Source organism: Uloborus diversus, chromosome 1, assembly GCF_026930045.1.
Source record: "Uloborus diversus isolate 005 chromosome 1, Udiv.v.3.1, whole genome shotgun sequence".
Lineage (NCBI taxonomy): Eukaryota > Metazoa > Arthropoda > Arachnida > Araneae > Uloboridae > Uloborus > Uloborus diversus.
In genome coordinates this window covers 58,479,741-58,497,985 of record NC_072731.1, presented here as the reverse complement: position 1 = coordinate 58,497,985, position 18,245 = coordinate 58,479,741, and the positions used below count along the sequence as shown (strand labels likewise).

General features: G+C 34.6%; 1 protein-coding gene across 1 annotated transcript in view; it reads right to left on the bottom strand.

Moving 5' to 3' along the window:
• Positions 1-17,922, bottom strand: part of LOC129234584 (uncharacterized) — a 69,060-nt gene extending 51,138 nt beyond the window's left edge. Inside the window, exons 1-3 of the mRNA XM_054868607.1 lie at positions 17,526-17,922; positions 9,983-10,153; positions 34-97 (exon numbers count right to left, since the gene is read on the bottom strand). Of these exons, the coding sequence (XP_054724582.1) occupies positions 34-97; positions 9,983-10,153; positions 17,526-17,572 (282 nt within the window). The 5' untranslated portion in view covers positions 17,573-17,922. The remainder of the gene's footprint in view (positions 1-33; positions 98-9,982; positions 10,154-17,525) is intronic.
• Between the last annotated feature and the right edge of the window lie 323 nt (positions 17,923-18,245).

Genomic DNA, 18,245 nt, shown 5'->3' with positions numbered 1-18,245 from the left:
CACTTCATAATAAATGAAGAAATGAACATTTACTTTCAGTTTTGACGTGACAGCAACATTCAAATCAGCATTCCACTCAGCTTCAATCAAATCAGATCTGGAAAAAAAAAAAAAAAATTCAGAATGATAAACAGATTTTTTTCCCTTTTAATGATAAGGAAAAATCCCTATGCAGGGAGATTTTCAACATACACCTTAGCAGGTGGAAAGCTAAACAAGTACAGTTGAATCCCGACTTACGCGAGAGATGCATTCCAAGTAGGGCTGCGGAGTCGGAAGAAAAATGACCGACTCCGACCCCTGGATTTTGAAATGTCAGACTCCGACTCCCGATTTTTTATTTAATTTCTCAAATCCTCCCCCTTGTGGGACACACCCATCTGGTGGGTCAACACCTCAACTTAATATCGGAATTAAAAAAAATTTAAATAAACCAACTTTGAAAAATTTCCCAATAATAAATTGAAATTTAAGAATAAATCTTAAATGGCAGCTGAAAAACTTCAACTTAAATATTGCACTATATTGCGGTGAGAGGTAGGGTACATGTACCTCTGAAGCAAATTTTACACAAAATGCGGCGGTATACAGCTTTATACGAACAGCTTTTACTATACCTATATTTCTTGGCTCAATTTTTAATTTAAACTTTATTGGCAGCTTTAGAATTAACCTTAATATGAAGATTTAGGATAAACTACAATTATTGAGTGTTGTAACCAATAAATCATGTACTGATTTTATTTTGTACTTTTAAGTGATAACCAAGCTTTCTTGGATAAAGTCCTTAGATTTAAAAACATGCATATTTTATCAGATTTTTTGAATTTGCGCTTTCGTGCCAACACTTATTTGAATTTATCAAGCAACCCTCAGTCCTAACTTGCTCAAGCGATACATATACATTCCTTTTATTTTTTTTACAACTAAGATTAAGGTAAAAAGTATATTATTATTTTTATATGAAAGTGATTGCTTAGAAAATGTTAGGCAACAAACCTGTTTGCAGAAAGTTGCTATCAGTTAAATTAAGTTAAAACATGAGTGAACTAGTAGACGGCGTAGGTAGATGTTACAGAAAGTTCCATAAACAATCAAGCCAGCTGGATACCACAATGAGTTATTTTCTTATTAGTAGGCCTTTATACATGTATTCAAATAAATTGGTAGTCAGTCTTATAAAAATTGCTAGGAGAGTCAGTGAAAATTAAAAAATAAAGAAAGCCGTAGTCGGTGTCAGCATATTTTCGAATGACTCAGACTCCTTTACCTTAAAATCAGTCCGACTTCGACTCCATAGCCCTGATTCCAAGACCCCTCGACAGGGGCGGACTGGCCAGGTCGGCTAGTCGGGGATTCCTGACTGAGGCAATCGCTGAGTGGGCCGCTTCAAGCGATTTTTTATTGAACTTAATATATTTAAATTCACACATGAAATTTTAAGTGTCATAATTTAAAAAAACGTCATTCATTTACTCTATGTAAAAAAAGCGTTTGGAAACAGGTTTATATATTTTTTAATCCTAAACAGGGACCAAAGGAAATAGCCGAAGTTCACACGTGCGAATGCTTTCCTCTCTTATCAACTTTCTCTCTAGTTTTTAAAGCTCTGGGGGCTATGGCTCTCATATAGAGGGAACGGGAGGAGGCCGGAGAAATCGAGGTCCCACGCAGCTTGAAAAAGGGCCTGGTGTGAAAAAAGAGCGTTAAAAACATGTTTATATGTCTATTAACAAAAATTGTAGGGAGCTGCACCATTAGACAAAGCTGCCCCGGCCCTGCTATAAATGCGTGAGCCATGCTTTGGGGTGTTGATACATGAGCAGGAGCATGCATGCACAGGGGGGGGGGGGGAGGAAGAAGGGACACCTATCAACCCTGTTCTTAGCCTGAAATAGGTCAGAGATTTTTTAAATAAGGTTTGAAATATATGTAGGGACGTAGGGGTAAACAAGATAGAGGAGGGCCCGTAAAAGTCATTTGTGAAGGGCTCCAAAATTTCTGTGCACGCCTCTGGTATTCACTGGTTGTGACAGATTCTACTAAATATTGTCAGTTGGCAAGATATTTCATTGGTAAATTATCGCTATACGAGTTTTTTCATATCAGAATCGAATATGGGAAAGCAAGTCTGGACTACAATAAACTGAATCTGAAACTGGACAAAATTTCGACTTAGAAGAGAGAGCTCCTGAACATAGGCGGATTTAGGACTGGGCTACAACAGGGGGGGGGGGGGGGGGAGGGGGGTCAAGGATTCTTATGCTTTGAGCAACATTAGTTGTAATTAGGGACAGATTTATACTTAACAGGGTATCTAAGGAATTTCAGGTATGAGATGCCTTTGTAGTCCTGAAGTCACCAACGATAGTCTTAAGTCTGCAATTAAGGACTTTGAAGCAAGCAGTTTAGTCCAAACTTTTTTTAAATTCATTTTTGCGTGTGCAGAATATTGAAGTTCCGATTGGTTCAACAACGTGACTCAAATGCAAGATCAGACCTCTGCTTTGTGGTAAATAATGTGGGAAAGATATTAGCCTTTCTACCGGACACTGATGTTATTTGTTGGTCTTACCAAAAATGAGTGAGTCTGGACTTACCTGGTTCTTGCATTAATGCCCTCAATTGTGTTTTTCAGATTTAAATATAAAAAAATTGCCAGACAAAGTCTTCGAACCTTCACCACTCCCTTTATGTCACTAAAGATAGCTGAAAATTTCACTTTTTGAAATTTTCATGGGAGAACTCCATAACCCTTTTATCTGCACTATAGCCTAAAATTGATTTCAGTTTCAGAAAAAAAATGCCCAGAAGAAACTAGTGTTACCCACAGACCAAAAAAAAAGGGGGCAGTGCGCTTTCAGATAAAAGGGTATTTTTTAAGAGAAGTTTTGTAAAACACAAAAGGTGCTTCTTTTACTTTTTGGTACACTAGGTGCACACAAAATCTAAGTGTTGTCGATGGTATTTAGTTTTAAAATATAGAAAAGCTTTTTGATGTTTAGTTTTAAAGGTAATGCAAAAAACATTCAGATATATTCTAATCAGATTCTTGCGGATAATTTATTGAAACGAGAGAGTAGTTTCAAGGATAGGCTTGTGTGAATCTTTACCTATTGAAAAAAAAATCGCTTTTATGAAGTTTTGTTTAAACTTTTAAGGGGCAAGGAGGGTTGATCAAGTTAAGGGTCAAAGTTTAGCTTAAAAGCAAAAGGGCACGGTGCCCTCCTAAAAAATCTCGGGGGAAACACTCGGGAAACCTATCCCCTTTCCTTTAAATTTTTCGAACAATTATAAGATTATGTTTTTAAAATTTCAGTGTCGCAAAATTCAGAAGGAGAGTCGCTTGCTTCCCTATAGTAGCTAAATGTAGTTTTAAATTGGGTAGAGTATAATTCAATTTTTAAATTCTTACAAAAGAGATCACTGAGCCTCCTCCTCTCTCAGACGTGACCAATGATAGTTTTGTGTTTTTTAATAGTTCAAAGTCGAAATGTTTTCGTAGAGAGCTCCAGATGCTTCCCTGTTCCATTAGTTTAATCAAGGGTAACCTAAAATTACGTTTCTAAAATTTCCCATTTTGGAGAATTTCTGGGAAGAGCCCTCAACATTCTATTGTAAACAAAGATAGACTAAAATAGATTTCAATTTTGAAGAAAAAAAAAAGTTAAGAAAACAAAATTGTGGGGAACCCCTTCTTTTCCCTCTCTTCAACGTTACCAAAAACATCAAAACTGCGGTTTTTGGACATCAACTTTGAAAATATCGCTTGGAAGGGAACCAAAACCCCTTCGCCCGATTATTTTCTCCGTTTGCCTATATAGATCACCAATTTCAAAAAAATTCCTGGGGAATTTACCTGATTCCTCTTTCCTACGGTGTCAGTATAGAAGCGTAAAGATGTGCTTTTTTAGACTTATAACCATTAGTATCCTTCTTTGAAGGCACATAAGAAATGCGACAGTATAAGCATTATTTTACGTTTCACAATTTTCTTTTTTTAGACCTTTAAAACTTGATATAGAAACTTAAAGGAAAACAGACACTAGCGGTATTTTAATGTCTTTGCTCAACTTGGAAGAATCGAGATCCGATACTGGTTAATTTAACTTTTTTACTTTACAGAGGTGGGTCAAACAAAATACTCTTTTGCCGACTGGGCCAAAGTCAGCCAGTCGGCCTCTGCCCCTCAATAAAGTTGAAATTTTGCGTTGTGGAAAAGGGTACGCGTAATTTTTTTTATAAACATACCTAATTATTTTAGACACTTGTTAACTGTTTTCAACCATTCCTTAATTATACATTACCGTTTCTTACATAAAGAACTGAATTTTTATTTGTACTTCTGAAAAAAGCAATTTTAATCAACATAAAATACTGTTACAATGCACAAAATCAGTGATCACCAGGAAAGAGAGACATAAAATAATCCTGTAATGGTACATATGGTATACTGTAATAATAAAATGATGTAGGGGAATGTGCGGCAAAGTGAAATGGCGAAATATTTACTCTGCTTTTAGCACCAACTATCTGGCAATATTTTAACTACACTGTTGTGCAAAAATTAAGGATGAAGTCGAAAAATTAGCATATCAGCTGAATGAAGAGGCAGAGCAGGTCAGGAGATTATAAGTAAGGTGATGTACGGTAGCACATGCGCAGATATGCAGGCAGATGTAATGGGGGAGTGTCTGAGTAGTATAAAGCATGTTGTAGGTGTAAGATCAGTATTTCTGGCAAAGAGATTGCACGTCGTATAGCGGTTAAAATCACACCGAGTTGCTGCCTCAGCGAGAAATGGCGAATAATCAATATGTTAGATGACATCTGGATGCTTTTACCCGAGGTCGAATCATTGGGAAGTTGGAGGAAGGCCGCAGTGTTACAAGTGTGGCAGCAGAGTTCAGAATTGCTCACAGCATCGTTTCACGACTTTGGAGACAATTTCAAACTACAGGAACAGCTATCCGGGGGTTCAGTAGTGGTCGTCCACGAGGAACCACACCCGCAGATGACCGGTATACTGTCTTACAGGTCAGAAGAAACAGGCGGCAGACAGCGGGAGAAATTGCTAGACACACGACACAGGCGACTGGACGACCGATATCGCGTTTTACCGTGGTCAGAAGACTGCACGGTGGTGGTCTGTTTGCACGACGCCCTATACGGTGTGTACCTCTAACACGTGCCCATCGGAGAAGGCGTTCTCTGTGGTGTCGGGAACACCGGAATTGGAGAGACAATGAATGGGGACGAGTACTCTTTACAGATGAGAGCAGATTCAGTCTGAGTAGCGATTCTCATCGCATACTCATCTGGAGAGAGCGGGGAAGCCGCAATCATCTCTCGAACATCATTGAAAGGGACAGGTATGGAGGTCGCATGCTTGGTAGTCGTACAGACCTTCACATCTTCGACGCAGGTTCAGTCAACGGGACCCGTTATTGTAACGAGATTCTTCTTCCATATGTGCGTCTTTTTAGAGGCGCTATGGGTCTGCAGTTCCTTTTCATGGACGACAATGCACCATGTAATCACACAGTAGCTGCCGAACAGCTCTTAGAGAGAGGATATTGAACGTATGGCTTGGCCGGCATGATCTCCGGATCAATCCCATCGAGCATGTATGGGATTTTCTAGGCAGACGCTTGGCAGCTCGTATCTTACCACCAGTAATGATTCGGGAGCTTCGATTGGCGCTGCTAGACGAATGGGCAGCAATGCCTCAACAACTCATTGACACCGTCATTCTCAGCATGGGCAGACGCTGTGAAACCTGCCTAGAAGTCGGGGAGATCATATCCCCTACTAAAGATTGGACGTTTCTTGCTGGACACCCATCACAGGGATGTTTCGGCCTTCAGTCGCATTGCGCTCCATGCTACTTTTTCAATAAAGCTTCTTTTTATCCTTCTGATTTCTCTTTTAGTAAGTATTTCTTACATTACACATGTCCTTACGTATTGGGGATCTTACGGTATTAAATGTGTTGATTTTGAAAGCTTTTGTACAAAGTTATATTGAAAAAACTGTCTCGTCCTTAATTTTTGCACACCAGTGTATATAGTAGCACAAGTAACTATTCCAGTCAGTAAAAAAATACCACCAAAAGTTAAAGCATATGATAATACAGGCCAATTTTCAAAAAATGATACTCAGATTCTAATATTTTGTAGCAAGTCAACAATTATTTTTGCTATTATAAAATGATGAAGTTCTTGATATTAACAATCCAAATATTAATTGAGACCTTCTAATATTTTTTAAGTTAATATTAAGCATATTTGTATTTTAAATACTTTCTACCATCAGTCAAGTACATGCAGGGCAAAATAGATGGAGCAGGGCCATATGCAAAAGGATGTTTTATAGGGTTCAAACCCCCCTCCGAAATTTTTCATCCAAAGAAATGTCCCTTCCCTTTTTCTCTTATTTATTTATTTTGATATTTATTTTGAAAAAAATAATATTGTTGTTATTATTATTAACTAAATTTTATCTGTGGAATGAAATTAGTATGACAGTAAAATTATACAAACTCATGTCTTTATGGTAGTTTTTGAGAAATTCATTTATTATATAACAATATGGCGTTTTGTAAGAACATCCCCTCCTTCTATTTAAATAATCTATTGTAACGAAAATCAATAGTAAAGAATACACATGAAACCAAATTTGATAGACCATATGTTTTAAAAAATGTGTTTGGTAAAATACGCTCCAAAACAAAAGTCTGCTTACGGCCCTGAGATGGGGCAAAGTGAAATAGTTTATTTTGTTTACTCGCTCATTCATATACTAAATCATTTTCTTATTTATTTATTAATTCATTCATTTATATTCCTCCCTCTAACAATTCACTGATTTATTCATTCATTCACTTATTTTCTCATTCATTCACTTTTACTTCATTTATTTTTCTTCATATATTAATTATTCATTAACTGACTTAATTTTCAATTTATTGTTTCATTATCTTTTCATTTACTCATTAAACCTTTATTTACTGACTCATTCATTTGATCAAAAATATTTTCTATTATTGAATAGAAAATGTTTCATTAGAAAAATATTTCATTTTTCACTTTGTCCCATAAAAAGAAAAAGTGAAAATTTTCCACTTTTTTTTGAGCCCAAAATTTACTGCCAAAAATAAAAAATACTGTTTCAATGTAAATTTTATTATAAAATAAAATGTTATTTCTTTATGTACTGTATTTTCAAAATAAATTTCTAATTTGTTCATTTTGAAAAAGCTTAGTCATCTCAATTTCACTTTGCCCCAGATTCCCTTACTATAATAATACTGTACAGTTGACCCGTAATCATATTTGTAACTTAAAAAAATGAAAATGTTGATGATTTATGTTTCGTGATCAAATTGTTATTCAGGGATGAGAGTGGTCAGAGAGCAAAAAGGAGGAAATCCAAAAAAATTTCGTAAAAGAGATGGTGATATCCAAAAACATTTTGTGAAAGGGATGATATCCAAAACTGCATCATAATAGAATCTGGAAGCTATATTCAAAAATTCAACACAAAAATGGCTAATTTACCAGTTTTAAAGGTAAGACATATTTAATTAAGTATAAGTAATAATTTTGTACAATTTGCTGCATTGTACCATTTCTTGCAAGAGTGTTTATTCCTAAATAAATCTAAATTTCGAAAAAGAGGCAACAATTTTTAACCTCTGAGTCCTTGAACACATTGTTGGGGGAGTGAGAGGTCAATCTTGGCTGCATCACACAATAGTGTCAACTTTTCATATTTTTTAGAGTAAAATACATTTTTTTTCATTAAAAACATTTGAGTTTATAGTGTTAAACGAGTGAGAACATTAATCTTAAAATTAGGTCTGTTTGTAAAGTAAAAATTTACAACAGAGAGAAAAATCTAATATTTCTTTATGTGGTAGAACATACTTTTCATAGTAAGAATTGAAATTAAATAAATATAATATGTATATAAATGATCGATTATCTTTTTCCTTGCATTGGAACCCAAAATGATTTTTAAAAGTTCCAATTACGATTTCGGAATCGAAAGAACAACTTGCAGCTGCCTCATTCAATCATGATATCCCAAAACTTTTAACAGGCTGTACATCCTAAACTATTTGAGATTCACCAAAAATATTTTTTACACTTTCTTAAATGCATAAAAAAAGTAACCATGCCAAGTTTCAAAAAAATTCGAGACTGTGGGTGCTAAGCCACATTTTTTTATTGACTTTTGCATGTTTTCTAAAATAAATTAAAGAAATAAAAATATTATTGAAATGATGAATAAAATAAGCAGATATAAGGTAGCATATAGCAAATAATCACCCAACATTAACAACAATCGAAATACTTGCAGAATGCAAAAATATTAAAATCTCAAACGAGGCATACAACTTTCATCACAGCACGTGTTTGACATCGTAGACATGATTCCAAAACATATGTTTTTAGCAGATATCGCAAAGGATGAAGATGAGGGGAAAAAATATAAATAATAAGACTTTGGGGACTGAAAATTAAAAAGAAAAAAAAAATCGTGCTTTTTTCCGATTTTTGGGAAAAATAAGTCCTGAAAGAGGCAAAAAAAGGAGGAGAAGTTTTAAAAGCCAACATAAAAAGCCGGAAAAATCTCATCCCTGTAACATATTTTTAAATACAGTTGCTTTGCTAGTTCTTTTATAAGTTTCTATCTATGGCAACACCCCTCTTCTTGGTCAATACAAGAGCATCATTTTCATTATTTTTGCCTTTTTTCTATAAGCGGTTTTGTTAGTGTTCTCAGTGAAATTTTACGGATTTCCTTTTTCTTGACTTTTAATTGTACATGTTGAAGATTCATTCACACCTAATTGTTGTGATACCTTTGTTGTATTTTTTAGTTGTTAAAGCGCATCAAGAACCTATAGAGCTTTTCTTTTATTGTCAAAAACTCTCTTTTTCTTTCTGTCTTCACTTTAGATGGCACAGTGCTCTTAGGTGTCATTATATTTCATCAACTTTTGCATTTAGAATGAAAAAAATATGGTAAACGCAGAGCAGTTATTTGTATATACACAAACAAAGCGATGTTCAGACTAGTATGGTGTGGGAACTTCAACCGCCAGTGATGCTAATGGGATGAAGGCGAGATCACAGAAAAAAAATTTCAGTAGCCAATAACAAAGCCGATACTTTCACACCACGATTCCTATCTGAAATTTTTCTTGTTGCGGGGCGAGGAATACGTGTTAGGTCTAAAATTATTTACTGGTGAAAAAATTGCTATTTCGCGTAGGTTGAATCACATTGTAGCGGGAATTGACTGTATAGTCATTTTTCCCTATTGCGGGATTTAAACAGGTTGGTTCATGGCATTTTCTTTGTAAACATGCTCATACTCTTTTTAATCAACTTAAATTTTGAATACAGGCTTCCCAGAAGCAAACATGAAGTTCACTATCATTGCTCCACTCTAGTGGTATTTTTATCTTCATCTAAGACAATTATAAATAACAGGGCCAATACGAAGACATAGGTTTTTTTATCACAAATAAGGTAACATGCATTGTTGGGAAATATAAATGGGTTTGGTACAACTGTTACAATTTAAAGAGTTTTAATTTAAATTAACACAAAAATAACTCCAGAGGAATAAGGATAAATTAATATCGATCGCACAATTCCCAGCTGTAGTTTTAAAGTTGGTCCTTTTTTTTCAAAAATCTTTTTTTTAAGTGTTACATACAGTTGGTTCTCTGTTTAACGACTTTCTTTATTTAAAGAAGACTTTTCACGGTCCCGGAAGCCCCACTGTAGTTTTAGAAGCATTTTATTTAAGGACACATTCCACTTAAAGACAATTTTTAGAGGGCCCTTGAAAGCCGTTAAACAGAGAATGAACTGTGTGATTTGTATACAATTCTCCGCAAATTAATTTTAAAGTAAAGCTAATTTTCAAAGCATAAATTTATCTTTATTCATGCATTGCAACTTACATTCTTGATGCAACTTTTTGGTTCAAAGTTTCATTTTGATTTTCCAACACATATTCAACTGCTTTCTCTTCCAGCCAAGTATCACTACGACTGTAGCACTTTTGACCAATGATGTATGGGAACTCATCATGATTGTTGGAATTTTTACGGAGAGAAACTAATTCTGTTGCTCTGCAAAAAGAAGGTACACAGTATCACAGTATGCACAATATCACAGTAATGAATGATACAAGACTCAATTTACTTTCACTGCATATTTTATTACTAAAAAATACGCTTACACATACTTACATTACGTTTTTGAAACTTCAATATTTAAAAGTTGAGGGATAGCTATTGACCCCATCTGTTTAGAGCTGCCAAATATGGTCAACCATCGCACTTCAAGGCTCCAATTTTGAACAATTTCCAATGGAAAGTTCCAAACCCCGTTCTTTCCCCCTACGTTATAAAAGATGACTTACAACTGTGTTTTCAGGACTTCAATTTTTAAAAATTTCCAGAGAGGAGCCCCTATGTCCTTTCCTCATATTTTAACATCATTCAACGATCGTCTAAAACAGCATTTTTAGAACTCCTTCCTCGAAAAATTTCTGGGGAAGAGTTCTGAACCTAATGTCTTCTGCTACGTCATCCAAGATGGCCTACTATTGCGTTTTTAGGAATTTTTTTTTTTTTGAAAATCCCCGAACCCCTTGGTTTTTAGCATCCCTAAAGATACCTAATTATGCATTTTTGAAGCTCTAATATCAAAATGCGACTGAGGAAAATTCCTGAATCCCTTTCCCTTCAAGAAAACAAAGATAGCAAACAATTGTTTTTGAAACTGATTGATTCAAGAATGAAATCAAAGCATATGCAAATAGCTTATCAAATGATCATAAAATTGATCCGGTAGAGTTAGTTGTAGGGATCTAACTCTAACACTCATATGTACCCTTTTGCCAAAAATAATATTACCCAAGTATTTTTCAATTACTGCATCATCTGCTCCACTTCAACAATTGTTTAGCATTACTGGAAATTTTCACGTCTCAAAGAATGAGAAAGAAGACAGCCATCTTTCAAGTATTAATTACACTTAAATACATTTAATTCCTTTTTTTTAAATTTTCACGTACCTTTTATTTACGCTTTCTGCATATTTTATTACATTGTAGTTTTTCTACATAAAGAACCATACAAAGGTATTTTTTTTATATAGCAGTGTATTAAATTAACTGACGTTATGCAAAATAGTTCAGAATACAATGCTGAAATATACCACATAATTGTCAGAAATTATAAGCTCTAAAATGTTGAGCAGTTTAGTAGTAAGTTATCACCCTTAAGCCCGAGCTAAGGCAGAACTACTGCAATGGCAAAAGAATAATGAACAGCTGAGTCAAAAACAACATGTAGTATGTAAACATTTGAATAAGAGTTTACCTATACCTGCATACAATGTACAATGTACAGTCATAGTAGCATTGTATAATGTACTACCACGTTGTTGATGCAAATGAGTGATATATAAACCTTATAAGTCCGTAATAGTAATCATAATCGGTATATTATAATTGTAATCGATTACATTTTCTACATAATCGATTCATTGCTGTAATCATAATTACGTTTTGTCAGAGGATTATAATCGTAAATGTAATCCCCCCCCCCCCCCCCCGTTTTTCATGTTCGTAATCATAATCGATTACATTCCCTCTAATCGACTCCAAACTTAGTTCAAACATTATTAAATTACAAATAACCAAGAACAAATTCTTGCAAATTAATTGCCTCATAATTATAGCTATCTACTATAAATAAAAAAAATAAAAGTAAAATTAAAATCAAACCCCCCAAAAAATTCTTTCTAAATCAATATGCATACTACCCAAGCAATAAAAAGAATACATCTGCTCTTGACTACAATCTATGTAAAAATTTTACTCAATGCCCCAAGTAGCTGGAATGAGCCACATAATGACTTACATCTTCTACAAATACCAAAAGTGACTCTTATAGCACTTCAAAAATTTAAAGGACAACTTTTGGGTAACAAAGTGTGGATTTAGTTTATTCTCACATTAGGTTTTTTCTCACATTAAGTGCCTCCAAAGTGCTCTAGGGAAAAGTTGCCGTGGCTAATATAAATAAGTTACAAAAGGTTAAACTAAGGTCAACATCTTGAGTATTTACAAACCATATTTGGTGACTCTCGAAGAAATTCTGTTTTTTCCAAAAAATACATATTAATATTATGAATTGAGATGAATAACCATTTAAAAATACAAAGTAAGAATTTTAATCTCTTTGATGTAACTATTTTCCTTTTGTAACAAGTGAATATTTTTTACTAAAATCTAGGTGTCGGACGTAAATTTTTTTTACGTCTGACATCATTTACGTCTGACACTGTTACATTCCTTTAAACAACATATATTTTCAACTGTGTTTCTGCTTTTTTGCTTTTTATTTCAAAGTTAAAGTGAAACATGCATAAAAAACAACATAGTGAATTTATTGTATATACATTTAGGGTTGATAGGGGGACCACTTTTGAGAAAAGGTGCGCTGAATGAATGTAATACAGTTGATTGAGATCAATTTTGGCAAATTTGCTGAAACTATAAGAGGAAAAAGAAATTGGAAACACTAAATGACTGCGTCTATGTAAAGTTGGCTAAGGAAAAACCATTATCAACATTCAACCCATTAATGTTCACTCTAGGAAAAAAAGGGCAGGGTGCTGGCCTTTGAAAGGGGCACTTTTTTAAAAAAGGGCATTATTTCAACGCGGTGTCCCCCCCCCCCCCCCCCACCCAAAACCAATGATGCACCACTTAAAAAGTACTGAGCGCTCCCCTCCCTCACCAAAAAAAATTAAGAGGAGAAATAACATTTAAAACACCTTGCAAAAATTCAGTCTATTCTGCACCATGACCTCCCCCCCCCCCCCTTCGATTGCCGTCACCACTGACTTTAGTATTAAATATGATTTCATCCAGAAAACGCACTTGTCTTCAGAATAGGTGTTAACTCACCCCCCCCCCCACACAAATGCCCTCTAAGCTAAGCACATTTTCCACTCTAAAGGAACATTTAGCTAATGCTGAAACTTGGCTTTGGGTGTTTTTCAACACTTTCCAGGCCATAATTTTATCTACCTATAAGAGTAAAAAAAAAAAAAAAAAAAAAATCCAAGCATTTCAAAACCCTTTGAATTTTAATTTAAGAAGAAGAGTATTTAATTACTGATCTCCCCTTCCTACCAAAGAAACTGTCTAGTAATGTGCATTGTGCCATTAAGTATTTTAGTAGACATCAAAATCGTGATGAGTGTAAATTCTCCTTTTTTAAATATATTACACTTCAAATAGAATAATTAACTTAAAATACTGTACGCAGTGCTTCAAAAATGCAGTGGTAGCAAGTTGCAAAACTAAAAAGACTTCATTTGAGCTCTATTTCCTAGCCTTGGAGTTGTTTAAAATTCATAACACAAATGTGTTGGCAGATGTATGCGCTCCCAAATGCAATGCATAAGCAGCTTGGACCAAGCTAAGATTTTTATCTGAGGCAATTTTTGTAAAAATGTAATGTATCGGCATTTTAATTTTGTGATTTTTTTAAAACTCAATTGTATAATATTTATAAAAGAAAAAAAAACAGTGCAAGATCATTTTAGTTAGAAAAAAGCACGAGTATGTCAAAAGTATGCTTTTTATTATGTCAATAAATGTTTTAAATAATCTGTTATATGAATCATATACAAAGAAAATAAAAATACTTAGCAAAAAGGAAAGAACTGAATGAGCGCCTTGTCAATGCAGAGCCGTGTCCAAGGGGAGGGTTTTAGGGGTTAAACCCCTCCCATAGTGGAAACATAATAAAAACCAAAGAAATGTGTAAATTTGACTCAAAATTAACTTTAATGTTGAAGTTTGTTTATGGTATTTAAAAAAACAAAACATTCTCATTGAAGTTTCCCAGCATTTTTTTTCCTTTTTTCTAGTTTGTCTGAAAATAATAAAATCTTTTTCAAAATGCTACTCCTATTACCCCCCCCCCCCCGGTGCCAATATCATTACAGAGTATTTCAAACTTTGGTTTCCAGATCTTCAGTTTCGCAAAACTTCCAGGAAAAGCCCCCGAACAACATCGCTTATTCTATCAACATTGCTTAAAATTGCGTCGCCGAAACTCGGGTTTGGTTTTGTTTCAGTTTTAAAAGGGCCCTAATTTTACCAAATATGGTCGTACAACTGCGTTTTTGAGACTCCAGTTTCAGAAAAAATGCGAGTAAGAGTCCTTGAATCGCCTTCATTTAATATCATCAAAAATTAGGTTTTTCAAACAAAACTAACTAAAAAATTAAGTAGAATAACCTCTGAACCCCTCCTCCTAATATCTTAGAATACTGCTTGAAGTTTTAGAACTTTTTAGGAAAATCCAGGGGTTAGCATTAGAATCCCCTCTTCGTAAAAATCTTCAAAGTTAATCTGCAATTTCGTTTTTGGAACTTCAATTTCACAAATTTAAAAGGGAGATTAAAAATAAATTTTAATCTATTTTTCAAGAACAAAAAACAATTAGGGAGAGTCTCTAAGCCACATTCCTTGCCATAACGTCAATAAATATGGCCTATAATCGCGTTCCACGCCTTTAATTTCTACAAATTTCAGCGGAGCCAAAAACCTTCTAAAATTCCGTTTTCAGTACTAAAAATTTCAAAATTTTCCGGGGTAGGAATCCCAGCACCCTTATCAGATTAGATTTTTTTTCAACATGTCTCCCTTAAAACTTATTTTCTAGTTGCAGCACTGTTTTGCACTCACAGTTTTAAATTATTATTTAAGTAAATATATATTTTTTAACTATACAAGTTTGATCCGGATAAACATGAGTCGAATAAAAACTAGGCATGTCTACTGCATATAAAATATACAATAATAGAATTGGTAATATCACTTGAAAACACATCTTCTGATATTTTGGACCCCCCCCCCCTTCCCACTTCCCACACACACCGCTATGTCCCTCATTGTAGCCGTTAAACAGAAATGAATTATTTGAGCCACTGTTGTGTTTTTCTGACAGTGCAGGTAGGAACGAAAAAACATTGAAACCAACCCCCCCCCCCCTTTATGTATTTCTGGACACAGGCCTGTGTCAATGCGATATGTTTCCATTTCAAATGGTTTTTTTTTTTGGGGGGGGGGGCTGGGGATGGGGGTTAAAAATCCAAGATATTAAAAAAATACCTTTGCATTTTAGCCCAGTAAGCTTTGTACTATGTTCTTCTTAGGAAACAATCAGAAAGTTAACTTTCCAGAAACAGATGTAAAAAGATTGCTACACAATCACTAGCAATGCGCTAAAATTAGCTAAGCCTAATTTCCACGTGCAAACGAAAAACGGACACAAAGGGCTGAAATGTTAGGAAAATGTCCTATTCCCTCTCTCATTGTTGATTCTCAGAAGATCAAGGATGGGAAGGAATGAAACAAAGATCTCTCCCTTCCCAGAGGACCCTACTCCTTCCCACAACCTTTCAAAAACCCACCCTCAGTAGAAGGAAGAACATGCCTTTGTTTCCTACTGATAAGCTTGTTTGAATTCTGAGAATCTCATCTCTTTGCCTAGGTATTTGCTTCCCCTTTTGTTTATGGGGCCGTTTTCAGGGTGAAATTCTGGGAACAAGGATAAGACGTAGGTGTTTTTGCAGACAATCGCTGGACAAATAAAATTGCCCTGATATCGCGGCAGGTCGAAACGATGGTTGAGGCATCTTTTTAAAAACACAAAGTGCAATTTCTTATTTTTGAAAAGGGCGGGGCGCATTTCGCGATCTAAAAAAAGGGCAGGGCGCTGCGCCCTTCAAAAACGGCCTAGCGGGAACACTACAACCCATATAAATCTTGATGGTTTTTTTTCAGGTAAGTTTCACAAATAACTAATCACCAGCTTTTGTAGCTGAACTATCAATTCCTACTAAGTCATTATAGTTGTCATGTATTTCACTTATACAAATATTTCTTCAGAGTTGCTTTTGATTTTTAAATCCTCACTGTTATGGGGACACATCCCATAGTGCGGGGAGCTTGCGAAATTTTGAGGGGAAAGTGGGGCCCCTCCTCTAAAAGTTTTTAATAATATTTTACTCAAAAATTCTGACTGCAGTAGGCACTTTACTTTAAGCTAAACTGTTCTTGAATGTTTAATGATCATAAAAAAATAAATGCTAACCTGGAAAAACAACTTTGAAAAATGCTGCTTAAACTCACCAAAAAATATTTTTTCAGATTTTTTTTGACTAAGTTCCCTGATCTAGAAAAAAATTCCACATAACCCAAATATATGCAAAACTAATCACTGTGATGAACCATGACATGATCAATGTAAAAAAGTATAAAAACTATATGGATATTTCAGTTTTTGGGGGTGACCCACTTCCCCCAATCAACCCTACTTTTGAATTTACTTGGTAAATTTTGTTTCAGTATACATAACCTATAATTTACACATTTATAACTGTAATCATTGTTATGTTTTTGCATTTCAGAGCAATAATTTACATCCAATATGAACAATTTACGTCTGACACCAAGCAAAAAATATTTTTTAAATAATTTTATTCTTCATCATATCATTTGAAAACTGAAATATGCTTCAATCATAAGTATACTTTAGAATTATGCTGTTTTTAAAATTAAAATGTAAGCCAATTCACAAACTTTTAATAATTTTTAAGTGAACCATCAATTTTAACTTGTGTGTTTACGTCCGACACCAACTCCTTAAATTTTTTAAATTTATACTTTAGGGATCTATTTTGAATAACTAACATGATTTTTTATTCAGTGGGATGTAGTAAGTATCTTGTAAATAAATTTGATCATTTTGGAACAGTTTATATTTGGTAAATGGAATTAAAACTGAGAAATTTTTCTTCATTGTTTACGTCCGACACCATGGAATTGCCCTTCATGAAAAGTTTCATTTTCAGGTTAAATTTCATTTTTTTGCAATAAAATATGAAAATTTTAGGACAAAATTTGAAATTTTAGAATTCTGTAGGACAGTTCCTACCCCTGGCGAATGAAATTGACTAGCTGGTTATTACTTTTATATTTGCCTGTGAATTAAGCCACGATTTTACCATTAGCAGGTCGACAAGAAATATTGAGTGTTGGAACGGAAGTTAATTCTTTGTCGTGTACCGAAATGCATAAAAAATTTTGAGCGACAAATGTTTATCGAACAAGATATTACTCAATGCCAAATATATTTGAATACGATGTTTTATTGGTTTGTTGGAGTGGTAAATGTTATATTGAAGTGCAATTTCTTTAAAAACTGTCCTGGATTCGGATTAAATGTACCCGGGGCTACTTAGTAATTACAATATCATCTCCTGACACAAGTGATTTTTGCCTTTCAAAAAACATAAGATTGGTACTCTCAAACAAAGATTCATTCCGTCAATAATAATTAAATTACCCTTACATGTGCACAAAAGAGCATTTGTGTTTAACAAAAATGTAAATATTACAAAACTTACGTCAAACATGCTGAAAGTTTCGCCTGATTTTCCAAATTATCGTTCATATTTTAAGCGACAAACAGAGAAGCAGATATATTTTAATAGTGAATCAAATGTTAAAATCGTCAACTTCGAATGATCAGATCATTTTATTTTTGCACCGCAATTCAAAATGTTCAAAACAAATAACTTGAATAAATTTTCACCGCTTTCAGAAGAGAAAAAAAGTAAACATTTTCATCATGGCGCATTTGGCTTTGGCAGCAGTTTCGCCAATTCCTTCTTCGCTGTCGGATGAAATTTTCAATTTTTTTCCTCGAAATGAATCACTGCATCACTGCAAAAGGTGATGTAATTACCTACATTTTCTTTTGCAACACCAAAACCATTTGAAATCAATTGCATTTACACGTCGAGAATTCATGTTGTTTTCAAAGAAATTTATCCAAGGGCGCGTTTCTAAACTCAAGACCGGTCGCGACCGAGCGACCGATCGAGACCAGGAGTGTTTATAAACTCGCTTCGGGGACTCCGATGGAAACCCACTCGTGTTTACAAACTCCGATCGTGGTCATTTCGGTCGCGACCAGAGCGACCGCGCTTTTTCGCCGGGCGAATTCGTCACGTGACCGGTCGAATACTGTTTTCGCACAAATAGGCCGCGAAACTACTCTTATTTACATTTTGTTGGCTACCGCGCAGATTGAGACCATTAGAACAAAATAGAAAAAGTGCATT